The following is a 20,891-nucleotide window of genomic DNA, read 5'->3' on the forward strand; positions in this document are numbered from 1 at the left end:
GAGAGAGGCTTCTTCTTTGGCATCTAGCTCCCAACAATCTCCTACACGTTGAAAATTTGGCACCCTTCTTCCAAGACCCGTCACACATTCATGGTCCAACCTAAGCTAATTATTCTTTAGATACAGCCCCATAAAATATATAATATTTATAAGGTTCTGAGTAAAACAAAAAAAAAACGATTATGAAGTTCAACGTAAGTTTTATCTAAACAAGTCATTTTATTATGAAGATGGAAAGTTTCACTTCAATGAAGAAATTGAACAAGTCATGCTTGATATTATATGCCGGATGTTTTATAAATTTTTACCTAAGCTGTAGTTATTTTTAAACATAATTTGCAGTTATATGATTGATATTTAAGATTTTTCTATTTTGATTTTGAATTTATATCAATTTTTTAAAAAATAATAAAATTAGCTAAAATCCGTCGAAAAAAACAATTTTCAATGGACTCCTTGACAGTTTTGTCAATCAAAAATAATATATTCTTTGTAGTTTTAGTTCTTACAGAAATTTGAATCCTATGGCTACCAAAATGCAAAAAACAAAGAAAGATCTCGTGTGTCAAGAGGAAAACAATAACTCAATACCTTTCATCTAATTTACGTCGATTGAATTTATAATTAACGATAAATTCCTAACTCTAAGAAATATCCACACGTACCCTACACCGTCATTTCTTTTTCACTCGAAAAAAATTCATACATTAACTACGAAGTTCTTCTAAAAATACCACATATTTCCTTGGATATCTTTCTATGCAATCAACACTTTTTAGTAACTCAAGTTATCTCGTGCACGTAAAACATAAACACATTAATTATAATATTCATATCATATGTGACCTAGAACTTTATTTCAACAACAAATACAGCTGATAAAAAATATAGAACAAGTTGAGACGCAAACGTAAATGGTTCATTTGACTTATATTATAAACACCCGTTTCCATATGCGTCTTTGTCAAGCATAACCAAAAACACTTCTATAAAACAAAATCAAAATAGAGAGAAACGAAATAGCGAAATCAAAACCCTATCTCAGCTCCATGAAGCTTCACTCTCATCCACGGTCTTACAATCTTACAATCGCTGGCTACAAATGAGGATGGTTCCGTTCTAGATTTTACTGGTCCACTGTCTTGCGGGCGATTCTTACCTTTATCCATCTTTTGCCCCAATAGAGTTAAATATATTAGCAAATCTTGCCTAGAGTCTAAGGGGAAATCATAAATACAGTTAACTAATGCGGAGTAAGTTGAGAGGCAAAGTCAAATTTAAGAAATGGAACTTAGATGCGGACCAACCAAAATCTTATCTAAATAATTTAACGACAGAACTTGCATTATAGAAATAATATTTCCCTAATTCCTTTTAATATAAATAGCCCTCCCCATTTGCTTATTTGCAACACAACGAAAACAAAAGCATTCTAGAGAGAGAGATAGAGAGAGAGAAATAAAGCAATGGCGAAATCGAATGCTTATCTCATCTCCATACTTCTCATCATGGCTTTACTCTCTTTCCCTTCAGACGGTCTTACAATCGCTGGCTACACCATAACCCAAGTCATAATTGACGATGTCCTGTATTGTAGATTTAACGGAACGCCTAACCCTGTCTCGAATGCCACTGTTTATTTAACATGTGGCGGCTCAACCACCAGCCTCCGTGAAGTAGTGACCGATACCAAAGGTGCATTTAGAATAGTGCTCAACGTCTTAGAGACAGCTTTGTTTAGCTCTAGTATCTGCGGTCTAGGAGCTAATATCCTGGAGGGTTATTGTGCTCTTGTGGCACCGGAAAACATCCTCTATGCCCCATTAATGCTGGCCAAAATCGTCAGGAACAATACTATAACTACCGCTTATTATACCGCCAACCTATTCGTCGGTTAATATTCTCTGATGGAAGGGGCACTTTCATGCATGATACATGATAATGGTCTTATATATATGTTTCACTTTGAGGTATTGCATAGAGAAATAAGTGGGTTAAACTCCACAAAGCTTATAAGTAGCTTTCTGTTTGTTGGCTTTCTATGTGTGATTATCAAAAATATATATACTTGGATATTTATATTTAGTATGGGTGATCGTATTTGATATTCTCGTATCATGTATTTGTTGCACCTTATCAATATGAGTCTCGAAGTCCGTAAAAAAAATGTGGACTGTGATATCTGACTACCAAAAAACAAGAAAAAATAAATTTATTGCTATTACCTAATGTACTTCAAATGTATCAGTTATTTTCCCCATAATATGCGACGACTTGACCCTTACAAATAATGAAAGGCAAACCGTAATTTGACATTAATTTTCTTCCCCGAGTCTCCTTTCTTAACCTAATTAGCGGTTGCATTTGAATTTTTTTTCCTACTTCCTCTATCTTTGTACGTTTTCCTGGTCATGAATACATGAAACTTATAGATCTACCATATACTAATATATTCTTAACTTGAAAAAACAAAAACTGAAATTTTTATAACAATTTTATGCTTTGGGCCGATTATAGCGATTACAGAAGGCCTATGTGGCTGGCTCAAAATTAGACCGATAAACATGATTCTGTATGCACACAAAAATCGAATGACTTTTACGAAATTTGTCTTTGAATCTGATGACTACGGCTACCATAGTGGAGAACAAATATTAACATTAATTTGAGGAGCGAAATCCTTCGTTCAGAAAAAAGTATTAACATTTGATCCTCACATTATTTTTCATCTAATTTACATAGTATAGTTATAACCAACGATGAATTCCGAACCCTTTGAGATATCCACAACCACACATAGATTATACATCTTCTCTTGCTTCACTCGTACAAATTTGCATTAACTACGATTTTGTTAACATGATAGAAACTTCTTAAAAGAACACATATCTCAGGTTTCTTTTCCTTAGATATTTTTTCACTGCAATAACCACTGGATAACTCAAACTATCTCGTGCACGTAAAATACGAATACATTAATTATGATTTTTATATCATATGCGACCTAGAAAAAGCTTATAACATCTATCCCTATCTATCTACAACAAAGTACCACGGACAAAAGAAAAGAAAAGTAACACCTTCCATGACAATACCGCATAACTAAACGATTCACTCATCTACCCATATAAATAACCCTTCCCATATGCTTCTTTGCCATACACAGCCAAAACCATTTTATATAAAAAAAATTAGTATAGAGAAAAAAAAAACCGAAATGGTGAAATCATACATTTATCTCATCTCCATAGTTCTCGGCATGGCTTCACTCTTTTCCCACGGCCTGGTTATTCCTGGCGTCAACATAGGCCAAGTAAGAATTGAAGGTGTTTTGATTTGTAATACCAACGGAAACCCTACCCCAATCTCGAATGCCACTGTTTTCTTAACATGTGCCGGCTCAACCATCAACCTCGCATCAGCAGTGACCGATCTGTCCGGTGCATTTACCATAGTTCTCGACTTCATAAAAACACTTTTGTTTGACCCTAGTTATTGCGGTATCGGAGTTAATCTTCCGACGGGAGGTTGTGCTTTTATCCTACCGGAAGACGTCCTCTACTCCACTTTATCACTGGTCGGCGTTGTCCGGATGGATAATACGGATACCGCCGTTTATAGGGCAGACCAATTTAATAGTACTCTCTGATGCAAAAAAGGGGATTTCATGCATGTTATATAATAATGGTCTTTATGCTTTCCGTAAACGAAATAAGTGGCGTATGCTCCACAAAGCTTATAAGTAGCTCCTTCTCTGTTGACTTTCCATGTGTGATTATCAAATACATATAAATAACGATAAATGTACTTTGATATTTATATATTTAGTATATATGCGTCGGCTGATCTCATGTGGCTAATTAATCGTATTGGATATGGATATCATAACATACGTATTCTTCAAAGCCCCCATTGGGCTGCTCAATGTCCTCCAGACAAGGGCTGGAAATGTTGCCAAATTTGTGGCAGGCTCTTTCGTCCAGTCTACTTGCAAGCAGTTCCTTATGTTTTCCGTTAATTTTTTTGTAACTTGTAAGGAGGGGATAAAAAGTGATGTCATGTCTTCCACAATGCTTAAGTATCGACCCTCTTTTTTTTCTTTTTTTTTCTTTTTTTCCTTCTTAATTTACCTTTTGTAAGAATCCCTCTAAGTCGAAAGTGACTATATGAGGCTATTAATAATAAAATAATATATTTTTGTTATAAAAGAAAAGACTATATGACGACCTATAAGACGCAATCTCCTTAAAAGTTATTCCAGTACTTCTTTAGTTCTTAATATGGATTCGTTTGGTGATTTCGTTTAATTTTTGTTTCGGGTTTCCAGACTCGCAGAACCCCTTTAAAGAGTTCTAGGTTCATCATGGTTTTCAATACTTTCATCCAATTTACATTGATTAAGGTATAATTAACGATTGAATGCTAGATACCCACACGTATCCAGGATGGCATATGCATTAATTTTTTTATAGGGGGCAAACATAAAAAATGAAGGCAAAAAATGATTTTTAGTAGAGACAAATGGCTAAAAATTTAATACATTACAAAGAATTTGGAAATTTCATGGTGGGGGCAAGTGCCCACCTTTGGCTCATGTAGATCATATCTTTTTCATTAGAACAAATTCACATTAACTACGAAGTTTTTCTACAAAGACCACATATTTCCTTGGTATATTTTTTATGCAATCAACACTTGTTAGTAACTCAAATTATCACGTGCACGTAAAACACAAACACATTAAGTATAATATTCATATCATCTGTGACCTAGAAACATTTATCTATAACAAGTACCTGATGATAAAATATAGAACAAGTTTGAGACGCGAGGTCAAAACTTTAAAAATGTAGTAAACATATCCCGTAACAACACGGCAAACGTAAATGGTTCATTTGATTATATTATAAACCCCTTTTTCATATGCTTTGTTCCCATTATACACATAACGAAAGACCCTTCTATACAAAAATAAAAAAAAAACAAATCAAAATAGAGAGAAAAATGAATTGCAAAAATCAAATGCTTATCTCATCTCCGTAATTCATGGCTTCACTCTCATCCCGTTTACAATCGATGGCTACAAATGAGGATGTTTCCACTCTTTCCATGGATGCCACTAAATTTAACTGGTCCATTGCCTTGCAGGCGAATCTTATCTTTATCATCTTTTCCCCTAGTAGAGTGAAATATATGAGAAAATATTCCTAGAGTCTAAGGCAAAATCATAGATAACTAATGCGGAGCAAGTTGAGAGGCAAAGTAAAATTTAAATAATAGAACGATAGTGCGGATTATACCAAAATCTTTTTTCGTTAAAGACTATACCAAAATCTTAACAATCTAAAGACGACAGAACTTGCTTTATAAAAATAAATTTTCCCTAATTTCTACCAATATTGTATATATATAAATAACCCTCCCCATTTGCTTCTTTGCAACACAAGTTGAGAGAGAGAGAGAGAGAGAGGAATAAAGCAATAAAGAAACAAATGCTTATCTCATCTCCACACTTCTCATCATGGCTTCACTCTCATTTCCTTCGCACTATCTTACAATCGCTGGCTACAACATAACTCAAGTCATAATTGACGATGTCCTGTATTGTAGATTTAACGAACGCCTAACCCTGTCTCGGATGTCACAGTTTATTTAACATGTGGCGGCTCAACCACCAGCCTCCCTGAAGTAGTGACCGACACCTACGGTGCATTTTGAATAGTGCTCAACGTCTTAAATACAGTTTTGTTTAGCTCTAGTACCTGTCGTCCAGGAGTTAATGTCCCGGAGGGTTATTGTGCTTTTATCGCACCGGAAAACGTCCTCTATGCCCCATTAATGCTGGCCAACATGGTGAACATCTTCTCCTTCTCCCTCATCTTGCCAATTTTTTAAAAATGTATCATGTATTTGTTGTCACCTTATCGCGACGCCCAAAATGAATCTCATGACAACTTCCTTACCCTTAGCACGAAACTAACTAAGCGGAGAATAGACAGAGATTTGTTTTAGGGGTTTTGCAATTTTATACGGCGTCTTCAAACATGGATTTTAGATGGCGTTTTCAAACATGGATCAACACTATGAGTCTGAAATGCAGCTGGAGCAACACCACTATGAGGAAATGTTCTAGCTGATTTCTGATTGTCTTTTTGGTCCAACAAATTGTAATTTTTAATAAATCAGAAAACTCTTATCCTTAGATATGGCACCATAAAATACAAAATATTTTTATAAGGCCTCGGTTCTGAGTACACAAAAAAATCGGATAACTTTAACGATTTTTTTTTTTTTGAATCCGATGGTTATCACTTTAGTGGAGAACAAAATAATTACGAATGAGCTCCACAACCACACGTAGCCTACACATCTTTTTTCACTCGTACAAATTTACATTAACTACGATTTTGTTAACATGATAGAAACTCTTCTTAAAAGAACACATATTTCCCGTTTCTTTTCCTTAAATATTTTTTTAATGCAATTAACACTTTTAGTAACTTAAATTATCTCGTGTACGTAAAACAGAATACATAAATTATAAACAGTTCATATAAGACCTAGAAAAACCTTACAGTAACATTTATTATCTACAAAAACATACCACGAACAAAAACAAGAAAAAAGAAGAAACTGGAACGATCGAGTTGAGACGCCAATTCAAAATGTTAAAATTAGAAAACAGATTCCGTGACAATACCGCGCATATACCCATATAAATACTCCACTCCTTATGCATGTACGCTGTACACACAGCCAAAACCATTCTATAAAAGAAAACAAAGAAGGAAATGGGAAAATTAAATGCTTATCTCATCTCCATACTTCTCATCATGGCTTCACTCTATCCCCCTCCTTCGCACCGTCTTTTAATCGATGGCCTAAGCATAGACCAAGTCGCGATTTTCGGTATCGCCCGGTGCGACCTTAACGGAGACCTTAGCGCACCACCTATCTCAAATGGAACTGTTGTCTTAACATGTGGTGGCTCAACCGCAAACCTAGCTGAAACAGTAACTAATCTGGGCGGTTTTTTTTTTTTTTTTTTTTGAATGAATGTAAAATTTATTCAATCAAAACAGTGTTACATCAAGTGCATCTGTTTTTTAACTTTAGAAGAAAGAAAATTTTACAATAGAAATTAATCTCTCGTATCAAACCAAAAGAGGAGACCATCTTCATAGTCTTTATCTCCTTGAAGCTTGATGGAGTTTAAGCGATTCCTCACACTTTTGTCGATCATCTTTATAAGTTTCACCGGAGGTGAAGGGTCTTCTCCGTGTCGCCTTGAGTTTCTTTTTCGCCAGATGCCATATATTGTAGCTTGAATCGTATACCGCAGCACGAATCGAGACACAATTGTGAGAGATGCGGCTTGGGTGAGATGTATCAAGTCCTCCCAATTCGTGGTAAATTTCTCCTTGAGGATGCCTTTGGCCAGAACAGTCCATATCTGCGAGGAGTAGGAACATCCAAAAAACAGATGTTGTTTGGTTTTCATCGGATGCTGACAAAGATAACAAACCGGATCAACATTTGCATTCCACTTTAACATTTTTTCTCCCGTAGACAATTTGTTCTGCATAACAACCCAGTAGAAGAAAGAGTATTTTGGTGTGGCGTGCTTGAACCAGACATCTTCCGCCCAAGTACACATCGTCTGTGGTTCTCTGATGAGTAACCGAGTTGCTTTGGAGTTAAACCGAGGTCTGTATGTGTCTTCCTTGGATTTCCATTTGACTATATCTGCTTCTTCGAAATTTGCTGAGGCGCGAGTTTTCTCAATATCCTCCTCAACCCTGTTTAATAGATCAATCCGATGCCTCATTCGCCGATGGTTTTTCAGCACAGTTTTCACCGTTGCATTTAGTCGAATCCCCCAAATCAATACAGCTATGAGCTCCTAACAGGTCAAACAGTCTTCCATGCGATGACCAGTGGTCATACCAGAAGGAGGTATCTCGCCCACTCCTGATTTCCACCCGATGAAAAGATTATGCAAGAGGTCTCAGTTTAAGGATTTTACGCCACAAACCCCGAGTTCGTCGTATCCTTTATCGACCAGAAAGATTCCTTGGCCAGAAGATTAGTGTGAATCCATTTAGCCCACAAAGACTCTCGACAAACCAATACCCTCCATATCAGCTTCAGCCCACAAACTACATTTGTCTCCTTTAAAGGTCTTATTCCCAAAAAGGTCTTATTCCCAAAAAGGTCTTATTCCCAAACTACATCCATCTGGGCGGTTTCTTTATCATGTACCTCAGCTTCTTACAGACACTTTTGTTTACTCCTGGTATATGCAGTATCAGTGTTCGTCTTCCGACCGGAAACTGCACTATTAACTCACCTAATGGCGTCCTCAGTGCCGGACTTACATTAGTCAGCGTCGCGGTGAACAATAACACAAATATCGCGTATTATGCCGTCGGCCCATTACTCGGTAGTATTGTCGGTGCTACGTAATAATGGTCTTATGTTTTACATTGAAGTGTTGCAGAGATAAATAAGTGGCTTATGCTCCACAATACTTATAAGTAGCTCTCTCTATCTCCCTCCCTTTCTTTCTTCACTTTTCTGTGTGTGCTTATCAGATATATACTTGGATATATATCTCTATTTGGTATGGGTTGGCCGGTCGCATGTGGCTAATCATATTTGATATGGTATACATATAAACAATCTTTTAGTCTTTTTTGCATACTAATGTGAATGATAAACTTTATTTTTGAAATTTTTTATCGTGTAGTTAGAATAATATCTGATGAGAAAAGCTAGTGGAGGACATTAGACAAATTAACTATGGTTCAGCGCTGGTGAACATCTAATATCGGCTATTTTTTTCGTTATTCCTAATTTTCTTCTTCTCTAATTAACTAGTCTGACTTGTGACCATTAAAAATACAGGAGATTTATATTGCAGATAAAATCCGACTTCGTGGATTTATCCTGCATTTTTTGCTAATTAAGGTTAAACTTGCAAAATTATATCTTTTAGTGATTTTTTCATGTTACAGAAAGTGAGAAAACCCTATATTAACAAAAGTTTTTGAACTGGATCAAAATTTGTGTTCTTATGTATCACCTTATTGCAACGCCCAAAATTAGTTTAAAAGACCAAAAAGGTAATGGATTGTGATACTGACTACCTAAACAAAGAAAAATAAATTCAATTGATTACCCAAAAAAAAGGTGATATTACCGAATGTACTATCGGACCAATTGGTTATTCATAAGGTGATGGATAGATTTTCATGGTGAGTCTGACGATCATGATAATGGTGATGAAAAGAGATGATATGATGATGATGATGGAAGTTGTTTGATGGTGATGAGCTTAATGATAATGGACCAATGGTCCACTCTTTCGATGACATTAGATTTTGCTGGTCGAGCATTTCTTTTCTTTATCATCTTTTGCCCCAACAAAGTTAGATATATATATTAGAAAAAAAATTCCTAGAGGCTAAGGGGAAATCATAAATACAGTTGACTAACGCGGAGCAAGTTGAGAGGCTAAAGCAAATTTAAGACCATACCAAAATCTTATCTAAAATGATTTAACAACACAACTTGCATTATCAAAATAAATTTTCCTTAATTCCTAACAATATAAATAGCCCTCCCCGTTTGCTTCTTTGCCACACAAAACGAATAACAAAAAACAAACATTCCTTGAGAATAGAGTTGAAAAAGAGAGAGATCAATCAAGCAATGGCGAAAGCAAATGTGTTTCTCCTCTCCATTTTTGTCATTGCTTCACTCTCTTCCCTTTCCCACGGCCTTACCATAAACGGCATCAGAATCGGCACCCTCGAAATTGACGGTGTCCTGCGTTGTACTCTTAACGCTAACACAAACGCTCCTCCCATTTCGGGGCAGACCGTCTCTTTAAGATGTGCCGGCTCAAATACCAACCTCGCCCAAGCAGTGACCAATCCCGCCGGTGCATTCAGGGTGGTGCTCAATATTGTGGACACACTCGCCTTTGACCCGTCATTTTGCGCTATCCAGGTTAACCTTCCGGTGGCCACGTGTTCCGTGTTCCCACCAGATGGCGTCCTCACTGCCTCCTTTAGGCTGGTCAATGTCGTCCAGGGGAGTGTTGGAAATATTGCCAACTTTGTCACTGGCTCTTTTATCACCTCTCTCTGATCATCCATGTTCCATTAATACCAAATAAAGTACGTGCATGGACTTGCAAGCAGTTCCTTATGGTTTACGTTAATTCCCTGTAACTTGTAATGAGGGGATAATAAGTGGTGACATGTCGTCCACAAAGTCTATGTAATGACCCTCTTTTGTTTTTTCTTCTTAATTTACCTTTTGCATTGAATAATGATCCCTCGAAGTCGATTGTGACTATATAATATGACCGCTATTATTAATAAAATCTAAGTTTACTACTATACTTCTTAATTAGTTCCAAGACTTCTTTAATTCAAAATATGGATTCGAATGATAGCTTCCTTTAAACAAGGCAGTTAAAAATAATTGAGAAGATTGTCAAGAACAGAATTAAGGAGATGGAGGTTCAGGTTAGTAATGCCGGATGAGAGAAGATAAAACGAGCGATTATCTGATAAAATAATCGTCCGCATTAAATATCATCTGTAACTCTGTTGTTCCTTTTTTCAACTAATATGACAACATGTAATGTATGTAAATAGTAAACAATATTTTCTTTATTTTCTTTATTTTTAAAAATTTTAATATTAATTTAAGTAATTTTAGAATATTATTTAATCTTTTTTATTACTTCATTTTTATTATTTTATCTAATTGTAAAATATTTATTAAATGTATCGGAATATGACCGACTGACTAATACTACTTGTCACGGTTAACTTACTAAACCAAAGGTAACTACTACCAAAATTGTACACCACTATTACAAATAAAGAATAACTAAAAGATAAACTTAATATATTATAGTATATATCCATTAAAAAAAAAAAATTGACATAGAAAAGTGGAAACCCTAAAACGTCTTAACAATTGCAAATCTATTGTCCAAACTCTCTCTACGTTCTATACTCGTGTCCCATCGATTTCTACACACTTTTTTTGCTCCCTCGAATCCAAAACCTAAAAACGACGCGAGTATCAATTTGCAGACAAAACTACTTTCGTGACTGTCAATCTCTGTTTCACTAATTATTGTTGTTAATCACTTCTCCTACCGTCATGGAACCGCAAGCTCCGTCGTTAACTCCGATGATCCGTCTTCTCTGTAGCTACGGTGGCCGGATAATGCCTTTCCCTCCGGCAAATTCATTGCAATACATAGGCGGCGAGACGCGCATCGTCGCCGTTCCTCGTGACATCTCCTTTACTAACTTCTACGAGCTTCTCTCCGGTAAGCTTCTCTCTGGCCGTTCCTTCTCCCTCAAGTATAGACTCCCTGGCTGTGACCTCGACTCTCTCATCACCGTCGATAACAACGATGATCTGCAGAACATGATCGCCGAGTATGATTCCTCTAGTCTCCGGCGTATCCGTCTCTTCCTCTTCCCGTTAAACCATTCTGAGTCAACTCGATGTTCCGTGTCGGTTAACCGGTTACTCGGTCTCGAATCGCCGGTCCAGAAAACATCCTTCACCTCTTCGTCTTCCGTTCACCCTATCCCGATTTTCCCGCCAAATAATAGTCCGACGAAACGTGTAGATCACGGCAAGTTCGATGAGGAGAATTTGATAAAAGACGAGGCTCATAAAACCACCGCCTCTTTGTTTTCGCCGGAAAACACAGCCGTCGATGCCATCGGAGGAGTTTCAGATACAGAGACAGAGAAAGCAGAGGTTCAAGATAAATCTCGAACAATTGTTCAAGAGCCTTTGCAGCAGCAGCAGCAGCGGTTAATGGTGCCGGTACTCTACTATGTACCAGTGTGGTCGATGCAGCCACAGATGGTTACTCAGCCAGTGAACGCTTACCCATTGTCTCCGGCGACGGAATATTCTTCTGGGTTAGATCCGTTGCCGGGAAATAAGGAAAACGGGACCTGAATGGAGTTTTCTTTCACGTCAAGGTATTCCCAAATTCGTTTGTGTTTTTTGGGAACTAAATTGTTTGTTATTATGGAATATAGCGTATGGATGGAACACGTGAGTTAGTTTCTTTTGGATTGCTGTCGTTTTGTATCGTCACGTGAAATTTGGATTTTGATAAATCTGTTAAATAAATAATTGCGTGGGTTAATTGCCGTTATAATACTTTCACGATTCAATGTTAATTGTTCATGTTATTATATGTATGGGTTACTAGTTTTGGTTTTCTATTATGTTCTTATTGAGTTTTTTTTGTATTATTTTGAAGTAACAGTCACCGCTTGTACAACTTAGTTTATCAGTTCAATTTTCACAAAATTTTAAAGAATCAATCATAATTCAGTCAAAATCCTTACAACCAAACGTCTACAGCTATATCTTACAACCAATATTTTTACCAATCGAGGAATTGGCCAGTAAAAATGATGTAATACCTTAGATTCATTAGAAAATCAATGATTGTATTATTGGATGACTAAACTTATCTTTCAGTCAGAAATAGTAAAAGTTTGGATCATGAAAGTCGATCTATTACGACCAGTGCGGTTGTTCAATTTCTTTGACCCCTGATTATCCAAAAAAAATATTAAAAATCTCACGAGCCATTGATCAAGAGTTTCAGCCAGGCTCATCATTTGTTTATTCTCTAGGCCGAATACCAACCAGCGAGTTTTTTTCACATCAGGAATGGAAGTGCCTAACATATGCTAGTTTACTTCTTAAACCCAGGTCCAACTACCATTGCGCCACTAACGTGTGGATTAAGGTATTTGAAGTTATTACAAATTTGGGTTATCGTTGGATTGGTAATTGTCTCAATTCAAATATCAAACTACTATATTAATCAAATAAACTGAATTTAATTGAATTTCCATGCTATTTAAAACTCTTTTAGTTGATTTCTAATACGTCAAAAAAAGAAGTTGTTGATTCCTAACATAATTTTCAAAACATAAGAGGTTGCTAAGTTAGTTTTAAAGTGATCTTATCTAATTAAATTAAATATAATGTGACGTATAATACGTTGATTTATTGCAACGTAAAACATACGTTGTATTCAGACGTCTGATTCAGTGTAATATATTCTCTATTTTTGACTTATTGCAATCTAATGTCAACAGAAAAATAATACATACCTGAGTATATTCTCTAGTGTCATTTTCCACTGTAAGAGCATGAGTATCGCTAAACTCCATTTGGATCTCTAAAATATTTTTTTTTAAAGATTCAAAAGAGAGAGAAAGATTTAGACATCTTCGTATCACTAAAAACCGTCTCTTACGGTTCTAATATAAGAGACATTTCTTCAATTTTCTTAATTCTACTAATTAAAAATATTAAAAAATATTCTTAAAATACTCTATAAGAAACGGTGATGTTCATAGTCTAAAGATAGCTGGATTTTTTTGCAAATGTTCTGGTTGATGGTCAAAAGTAAAAAAAAAAAGAAGGAATGTTTATACATAAGTGGACAGATAGCTATCCCGGCCTGAGCCATTGTTCCGAAGAGCTATTAGACAGCAACTAGCTAACTTTCCGATCCTGCAAAATTTCTTGTGTCTTAAAGCTAATAATGATTTGAAGGAGTAAAGTAAAAAAAAAAAAATTTTCCGAAAGATTTGAGGAGACAATTTCAAGAAATGATCGTAATTAAACCGCATTGGCAGAAAATCAAGTTTAAAAGTTTCAAGCTAAATGTATATTTTAAAAACAAATGATCCCGAATTTCTTAACAAAATTACTTTTTTTTAGGCAAAGAAGAGATACATCAATTCTCATCTGCATAACTAATTAGCTGTGAAAACTATACTATCCAATGCCAAAAAAACAATTGGCGAAAGGGGATGACTGGAATTCACCAACTGTTATCGAAGAGAAAAAGTTACAGCCGAAGAGGTAAATGTTGGATTATTTATATTTTTGTTTGTTCCCGAATTATTTATATTTATAAACTAAAAAATGGATTATTCGCTAGAAGAGAGATGGGACTGCGTAATAAAAGATATATGCCATGAGCTACCATTTGAAGCATCAAAGGCTGTTGTATCATGACTGATTCACAAGCGGAGGTTTTAAAACGGGTAAAGAACTCATGTTTTTTATGTGGATTTTTTGCGTTGTCAAAAACCTATATGAACTACATTTTTAAATCAAAAAACGATTTAAAATATTTTATAGTCTAGTTTCCATCCCATAATTTCACGACCGTTAAAGGTCAAACAGAATTCGTAAACTCCATTATTTTCTAAAACAAGAAAAAGTTAAAAAAAATCATCAACTATTTAATCTTTGCCGAAAAATACCTAAACTTTTTACGTTATCAGAAATCCACATTAATGAATTTTTGTTTTTTTTAACATTAAATGACACTTTATTTAAAAATCCAAAATATCAAAGAGTTTACAACAACTAAAAAAAAGCTGTCACCAATAAAAATAAAAAATAAATTATGATATATTTTTTAAAATTACGATATATTTATGACTAAGATTCTGCAGATAAGTGTTTCATTTTTGCTTTTGGGCTGATTTAATCTCCACTGAGATGATCTTCATAGATGATCAAAAACATCTATCACACTTTATCTCAGTTGATCACTTGCTAATTTATATTTATTACTCTATTATGAGCCACACCGTTCCAAAGAGTTAATTAGTTAGGAGCTTATATCAAATCGCCTTTCGGAATAGATATGGTCTACGATGAGAAACTAACCAATATCAAATGAATAACCATCAGCGAACGAAGCTGAGAACCATTAATGGATGTGAAGTAATAGGGTAAAATCTGAAATCGTATAATATTTCAGGTTTTTTTAACACTGGAAAATTAGCTTGTGTGAGTTTTTGGCAACATTAAAAGTTTGAGTATTTTTCTAGCAAATATTAAATGTTGAAGGTTTTTTTTTTAACTTTTTTTTTTGTTTTGGAAACTAACGGAATTTACTAATTTCGTTTGACCGTTAATCGCCGTGAAATTATGAGGTAGAAATTGGAACCATAATATATTTCAAATATTTTTTTTATTCAAAAAATTAGTTTGTATAGATTTTTGGTAAAACTGGCAAATATTAAATAGTTGAGAGTTTTTTAAACTTTTTTCCGTTTTAAAACGAATATAACTAACTATTTCCAAATTTACAGAATATAAAATGTATGCTGATCACAGAATTTAATAAACCACTTCCAAATCTAGCTATCACATTTGTTTTAACATTATATTGTGAATTATTCTCTGATTATGTCTTGTAAAACTTTGTTTTAAGCTTTAAACATATTATTGAATCTTTTTCAATCACTAGTTTTTTTAATATTTGGATTACTTGTCCCAACCAATTTATTTTTTATTATCTGTAAATTTTTATTAATTAAATTAAATATAATTAGATATTATTTTAACTAATAAAATATCTATTATTTGACGAAAGATTCTCCATATATATTGGATTACTGCTCTTTATATTTTTTTAATTATTTTGATTTTTCTTTTTGTAATGTGTATTTAATTTTTTCACCACCACCACAATTGTGAAGAAATATTTCTAAATTTATTGGATTATCCAATTCAATTTTTTGGGTATATACTGATATATTTTATCAGTTTATTGTAAAATTATGTTTTTTAAAACAAAAATGCAGACTTGCTTTGTTACATCCAATTTTAAGGCTCGCGTTACTATCAAACAGAGAAAACAGAATCGCATGATAATACTAGAAGTATTCTGCATCACAAAACTGGATATACTTGAAGAGATTACCAAACAAATACTAGAGTAAAATGCTGCATTTTCGGCAAGAAATTTTGTTTTAGATAATTATATTTCTTTTCTTTTTTTTTTAGAAAAATATTTTTCTCCTTTTTATTTTGGGCTCAGTATTGATAGCTTGTATATGTCAGTGATTTTTGGGTGAACAAAACAAGGTCAGTTAGTCGTTCTAACTACTTCTCCCGTATCTTTTTCGTTCTAATTTATTTTTGTAGAAACAATAAGTTAATATTTCTTTCAAAACAAATAATTGAGTTTTTAACAAAAAAAACTCTTATCAACTTTTTTTTACTCTTGTCAAATTTTGAATAATTACTCCATCAATTGTTTTAAATAACTTGTATATAAAGTTACCTTTTTCCTAATAGCAAAGGAAAGATGAATAACTGTGTTTAACGTCAAACTAATTTTTTAGCACTGTTATTGATATATATATACACGTGAATCCGTGATACGAGTAAATGTTTTTAAAATTACATTAATTTCTCTAGTCTATTTGTTTTTTTTCCCCCTAAAAATCTTTCTCTATTTTTTTTTTGTATAAAAAGCTTATCTTTATCTTTTTTTTTTTCATTTCAAATGTATTATTTTGGACTATATAAAAAATAGAAATATCAAGATATGCGACATTTAAAATAACATTCCCAAATAAAAATACCAAAAAGTTTAAAATGGGTTAAAAAAAATATATATCACCTTTTGTAAGATCATGGATTATTATTTTTATTTTTTGAACATTCTCGTCAGATCATGTATAAACTTCTGAACGAAATTTTAAGATATGGTCTACCTTTAACTAAACTCTTAACATTAAACCAAAAACATACAAAACAATTTATTATATATACAAATACCGAAAGGAGAGAACATTTGAGAGAATGAAAAGATCCCAACAGCAACTCTTAAGTTTTTAACAAACAAAAGACAAAATGCAAAACTCTTTATTATATTAAAACGGCACCAGCGTTTGAAACTTCGTAGACAGTCTCCGGTCACACTATTCATACGTAATTTTTCAATACTGCAAATTGAGGAGAAATTAACACACCAGAAAGATAATCTTGAATGAAGAAATTAGAATGAGGATGGCCATAGAGATTTTTTACCTTTAAGAAAAACTGCAAGCTGCAACCTTTTGGTGTACTCGATAACACTATCAAGGATGCAGAGGATATCCGACTGCAATTTCATACGAAAAAAAAAAAAAACATTAAAGAAAACTAAACATTTCAAAATTAGAAAAATAAAAATCAATTTATGAGGTAGAAGTTGGGAACCTTTGGGCAATTGGGTGTTAATTGCTTCAGTTCTTCGAATTTGCTTCTTATAAGTTCCCGCTTTTTCTTCTAAGTATTCAAATTAAAGAAGAAAAGAGTAAATGAAAAGTTTCTTGAGGAACACGCATCAAAACAATAAATACGTAACAATTATGTTTTAAGTACCTTCTCCAACAAATTGTTATGAGATTTGTCTGAAGATTTAGGTACGCGCTGCCTCTTAACCCGTTTCCTCTTTCTTTCTCTCTCAGACTCAGCTGGCCTCTTTCTTCCCATGTTCTCTTTATCTTCTTCTGATCTGCTGGTCCTGCGCAACTCACTATCCGCCTTCGAAGTAGCCAGCGAGGTCATTATCTCAGACCATAGCTGCACAAATTCTTCATTATTGTTCATTCTTTTGATATATTTACTTGAAGCGTTTATTGATATGGTTGAGTTTATGACTTTTATGTAGACTCTTTAAGGGGGGTACTTATAGACAGAGGAGGATAGAGAGTTAGAGACGTAAGCGCGCATGAAGAGCAACAACAATGTTTGCCGCACAAAAGCTTCTCTTCGTCCCTAAGTTACCAAATTCTATTAATAGATTGATTTTTTATATTTTTCCTCTAATTTTTTTTTTTTTTTGGGACTGTATATAACAATTTTCATTGCACCTGCCATCGGCGATAGAGCAGAACTATTATTCAAATATTTTTCCGGAACGAATTATCCATATATAGTGTTACTGTTCTTCTGTTGCTAGTTTCTATGTATCATATTTAATTTATTAGCAAATATAAAGTTTCGTTGGACTATTTATGAACTAGCTAAACTTTCGGCTAAATTTCCTTCAGAAAAAAAGAGCAAGACATGTAGTATAATGATTGGTAGTATTATTATTGCTGTATTACTAGTCGTATTAAGATATGGTAGAATGTATATTGTTAGAAAAAATAAATAGGAAAAGTGTTCGAAAATACAAATATTTTTGAATCTAATAGAAACTGAAAAGAGAATGCGTATAATATTTGGACATCTAAGGTTCATAGATATCCAAGAAATGAAACGTGCCCTTTTTTTATAGCTGAAGTCATAAGGTTCATCAGATAAACTAGAGATTTTGGAGTAGAGGAAATGTACACACAGAATACGACAATAGGACCTTACGAGTCACGAGGCTCTTGGACTCATTTACTCAGTATTCTACTCGACCGCATGGTCAGCATCAGGATTGCTCTACGTTTACTATATGTATTTTTCAATAGAACGATGATGATTTTTTTTATATATCTGAATGGTTACTTTAGAGTGAACCTTCAGAGTTGGTATGAGAGTCTGGAAAACTCTTTGCCCGGGAGAGGTTCCCGTTTTAAGAAACATTCTCGAATCAGTTTCCTTTGTCAATTGTCAACTAAAAAAATTCTCGATTAAAGACACATATGCTTTCGACCCAAAAAAAGACACATATGGTGAAAATGATGTAATTATGAATATACAGATAATAATGATGAGCTGCAACTCCTATATTTTGTTATGATTTGGATCTCAAATATGAGTGAAATTCTTAAGAGATTAGTGTTTGTTAATTTGAATGCAAAAAAATAAACGATAAATTAGACATATAATTTAATGAGGCATCAGGATGTTCTTTCAAATTAACCACTAATCCTCAACTATATATAAAAAAAAAAGACAAACAAAAGATAAAAATAAAACTTGTCACAATTTTTAATTCGTCTATTTTCTGTTAATTTGAAAGAACATCATATAGTCATATACCTATATAAAACTTACTCTTTCTCGAAGTAAAAACTAAAATATACATATATAATAAATGTAATCTACCACTAAATAGAGTAAATATGTGATGCATTTTTGATGTTTCAGTGTTGAACACCTTTACTTTTTTAGTTTCTTTAAGATTTCGATGTGCAGAACTCTTCTTCTTTATTTTGAAGTTGATTTTCCAAATCTTCAATTTGAACTTTAGCTCCTTTTCTTTAATTAACTTGACATATGATGGCATATCCTCACCATCCAAGCAATCCAATAATTTTTTTCTTAAGATTGCATATATTCTGGTTATTTCTATCTTGGTAAATGACTATTGTTTATTTGCTTTCATCGGCTGGAATAGGCCTTGTAAAACTAAAAGTTTCCTAAGTCATTATTAACAACTTTATGTTTATTATAATATTGTTTTTGTCGTTTCTTTCGTATGAATGTAATTAGATAAATGGTAAGAAACACAGAACATATTAGTTATTTTACCAGTGTTTTGGTAGAGAGATAAAAATACATTTTTTTTATCAAACTAAACATGTTTTAAAAGATAAATGTTTTGAAAATTGATGGTAAAAGATAATTTGAAGGTGAATATTTATACACAATGTAACTCGAAACTAAGAGACAGGAGCTCACCTATAGAACACTAGCTATGGAAATTAAAAAAAAAAAGATTTATAAAGAGCATTACTCGTGGCAAGTGAGACCATGTTGTTGCGTATGGATTTTATGGAACGCGTATTTTGGTAATTATGGTAGATGATGTTCTAGGCGCTCCACGACAACGGCTAACTTCCCTCAACACACGCTCCTAATTTCGCACATGCTAAAGTCCATATGGATGTATTTTGCTGCTCCATACATCCATCTCTTTTACTGGGACACACTATAAAGTGCTTTTACTGATAATAGCCCTCAAATGATATTTTAAACATGCTACATTATTATAGTATTATTCTTTTGTGCAAATCAAAATTACAAAAATTGACTGTATTAATGTTCACAAATATATTATACATTATTGTTGGTGGTATATATGGATGATTGAAATGATAATAGAGGAAAGCATATGACACAGGTTCATTGGCAAAAAAAAAGAAGTATATATATATATGTCCATACATGTCTGTTCAATGTATGATGTCTCTTTTAGCAACATTCTTTGTTCAATCCGATTGGAATTGTAATGGCTTCTTTTTTTGGTATCATTCATGTGACTGATTGTTGATTTTAAAAAGTTTTCTAATATATATTAGTAAAACCTTCAAAAATTATATTGTTATTTAGAATCAGCATCCATTATTAGCTCATGTAATTCATCACTATAACCATGATTTTATATCGCGGATTCTTTTTTTAATGTGAAAGATCTTTCTTAAAATTATTATATTATTAAAGTCATTTTCATCGCTGTAAAAAAAAGTCATTTTCATCCACACATTCACACAAACACATACATATTAAACATCAGCTAATATTAAAATTTAGCCTTTAAACATCATTATTCATATAGTTGTGATATACGTTCGGAGTAGCTAGACAACTATAGACATTATGATTCACACTTTTCTGTGAATGGATTAATTGAGAGTACATATGTGTGTGTTAACGGCTGGAAAAATACAAAGAGGGACATCATAGTTCATAAAGGTGTTCCCTTTATAGTTATGCAGAGAATGTGGGATAATCATGGAGCCGTACTAATCACTATATTATTTTCCATACAAAATAAAGTAGAAGTAGGGGTTTAATTAATTAATTAGAGGCTTTCTTTATCGCATCTTATACTGTACTGAAACTATTATCTATTATATAAAAACTCAGTTGAGTCTCACAAGCTTGACACATAAGCACTATATTTTTTGACACATCAGTTTTTGAAAAAATTAATTTTCTCAGTCTCAAAAAAAAAATTTAATTCATCAGCCATGACACAAATACAAAAGTAGTTTATATCTCGAAAAGTCATTCTCTTACAATAAAAAGTAAATGTATTGAACTTGTAGTGTTACCACTTCGTATAGCACACC

The 20,891-nt window shown here is 33.5% G+C and overlaps 6 protein-coding genes across 6 annotated transcripts; 4 read left to right on the forward strand and 2 right to left on the reverse strand.

The window, feature by feature from the left end:
• Window positions 1–1,466: 1,466 nt before the first annotated feature.
• Window positions 1,467–1,898, forward strand: LOC18992392. Its single transcript, XM_006415790.2, has one exon. It carries the CDS (start codon window positions 1,467–1,469, stop codon window positions 1,896–1,898), a length of 432 nt encoding a protein of 143 aa, XP_006415853.1.
• A 1,266-nt stretch (window positions 1,899–3,164) lies between these two features.
• On the forward strand, window positions 3,165–4,139 carry LOC112084000. Its single transcript, XM_024152241.1, has 2 exons — window positions 3,165–3,647; window positions 3,868–4,139. Exons 1-2 carry the CDS (start codon window positions 3,218–3,220, stop codon window positions 4,137–4,139), a joined length of 702 nt encoding a protein of 233 aa, XP_024008009.1. The 5' UTR covers window positions 3,165–3,217.
• Window positions 4,140–7,141: 3,002 nt separating this feature from the next.
• Window positions 7,142–7,828, reverse strand: LOC112084001. Its single transcript, XM_024152242.1, has 2 exons — window positions 7,526–7,828; window positions 7,142–7,453 (listed from the first exon to the last, which is right to left on the reverse strand). The coding sequence occupies exons 1-2, from the start codon at window positions 7,826–7,828 to the stop codon at window positions 7,142–7,144; spliced, it is 615 nt and encodes a 204-aa protein (XP_024008010.1).
• Window positions 7,829–9,714: 1,886 nt separating this feature from the next.
• Window positions 9,715–10,155, forward strand: LOC18992394. Its single transcript, XM_006415792.2, has one exon. The coding sequence runs from the start codon at window positions 9,715–9,717 to the stop codon at window positions 10,153–10,155; it is 441 nt and encodes a 146-aa protein (XP_006415855.1).
• Window positions 10,156–10,986: 831 nt separating this feature from the next.
• LOC18992395 lies at window positions 10,987–12,026 on the forward strand. The gene has a single exon (XM_006415793.2). The coding sequence runs from the start codon at window positions 11,188–11,190 to the stop codon at window positions 12,007–12,009; it is 822 nt and encodes a 273-aa protein (XP_006415856.1). The 5' UTR covers window positions 10,987–11,187; the 3' UTR covers window positions 12,010–12,026.
• A 4,792-nt stretch (window positions 12,027–16,818) lies between these two features.
• On the reverse strand, window positions 16,819–17,487 carry LOC18992396 (transcription factor MEE8). The gene is made up of 4 exons (XM_024152243.1): window positions 17,260–17,487; window positions 17,095–17,163; window positions 16,924–16,996; window positions 16,819–16,838 (listed from the first exon to the last, which is right to left on the reverse strand). The coding sequence occupies exons 1-4, from the start codon at window positions 17,485–17,487 to the stop codon at window positions 16,819–16,821; spliced, it is 390 nt and encodes a 129-aa protein (XP_024008011.1).
• Between the last annotated feature and the right edge of the window lie 3,404 nt (window positions 17,488–20,891).

This window comes from Eutrema salsugineum, unplaced genomic scaffold (assembly GCF_000478725.1).
Source record: "Eutrema salsugineum unplaced genomic scaffold, Eutsalg1_0 scaffold_5, whole genome shotgun sequence".
NCBI classification, from domain to species: domain Eukaryota; kingdom Viridiplantae; phylum Streptophyta; class Magnoliopsida; order Brassicales; family Brassicaceae; genus Eutrema; species Eutrema salsugineum.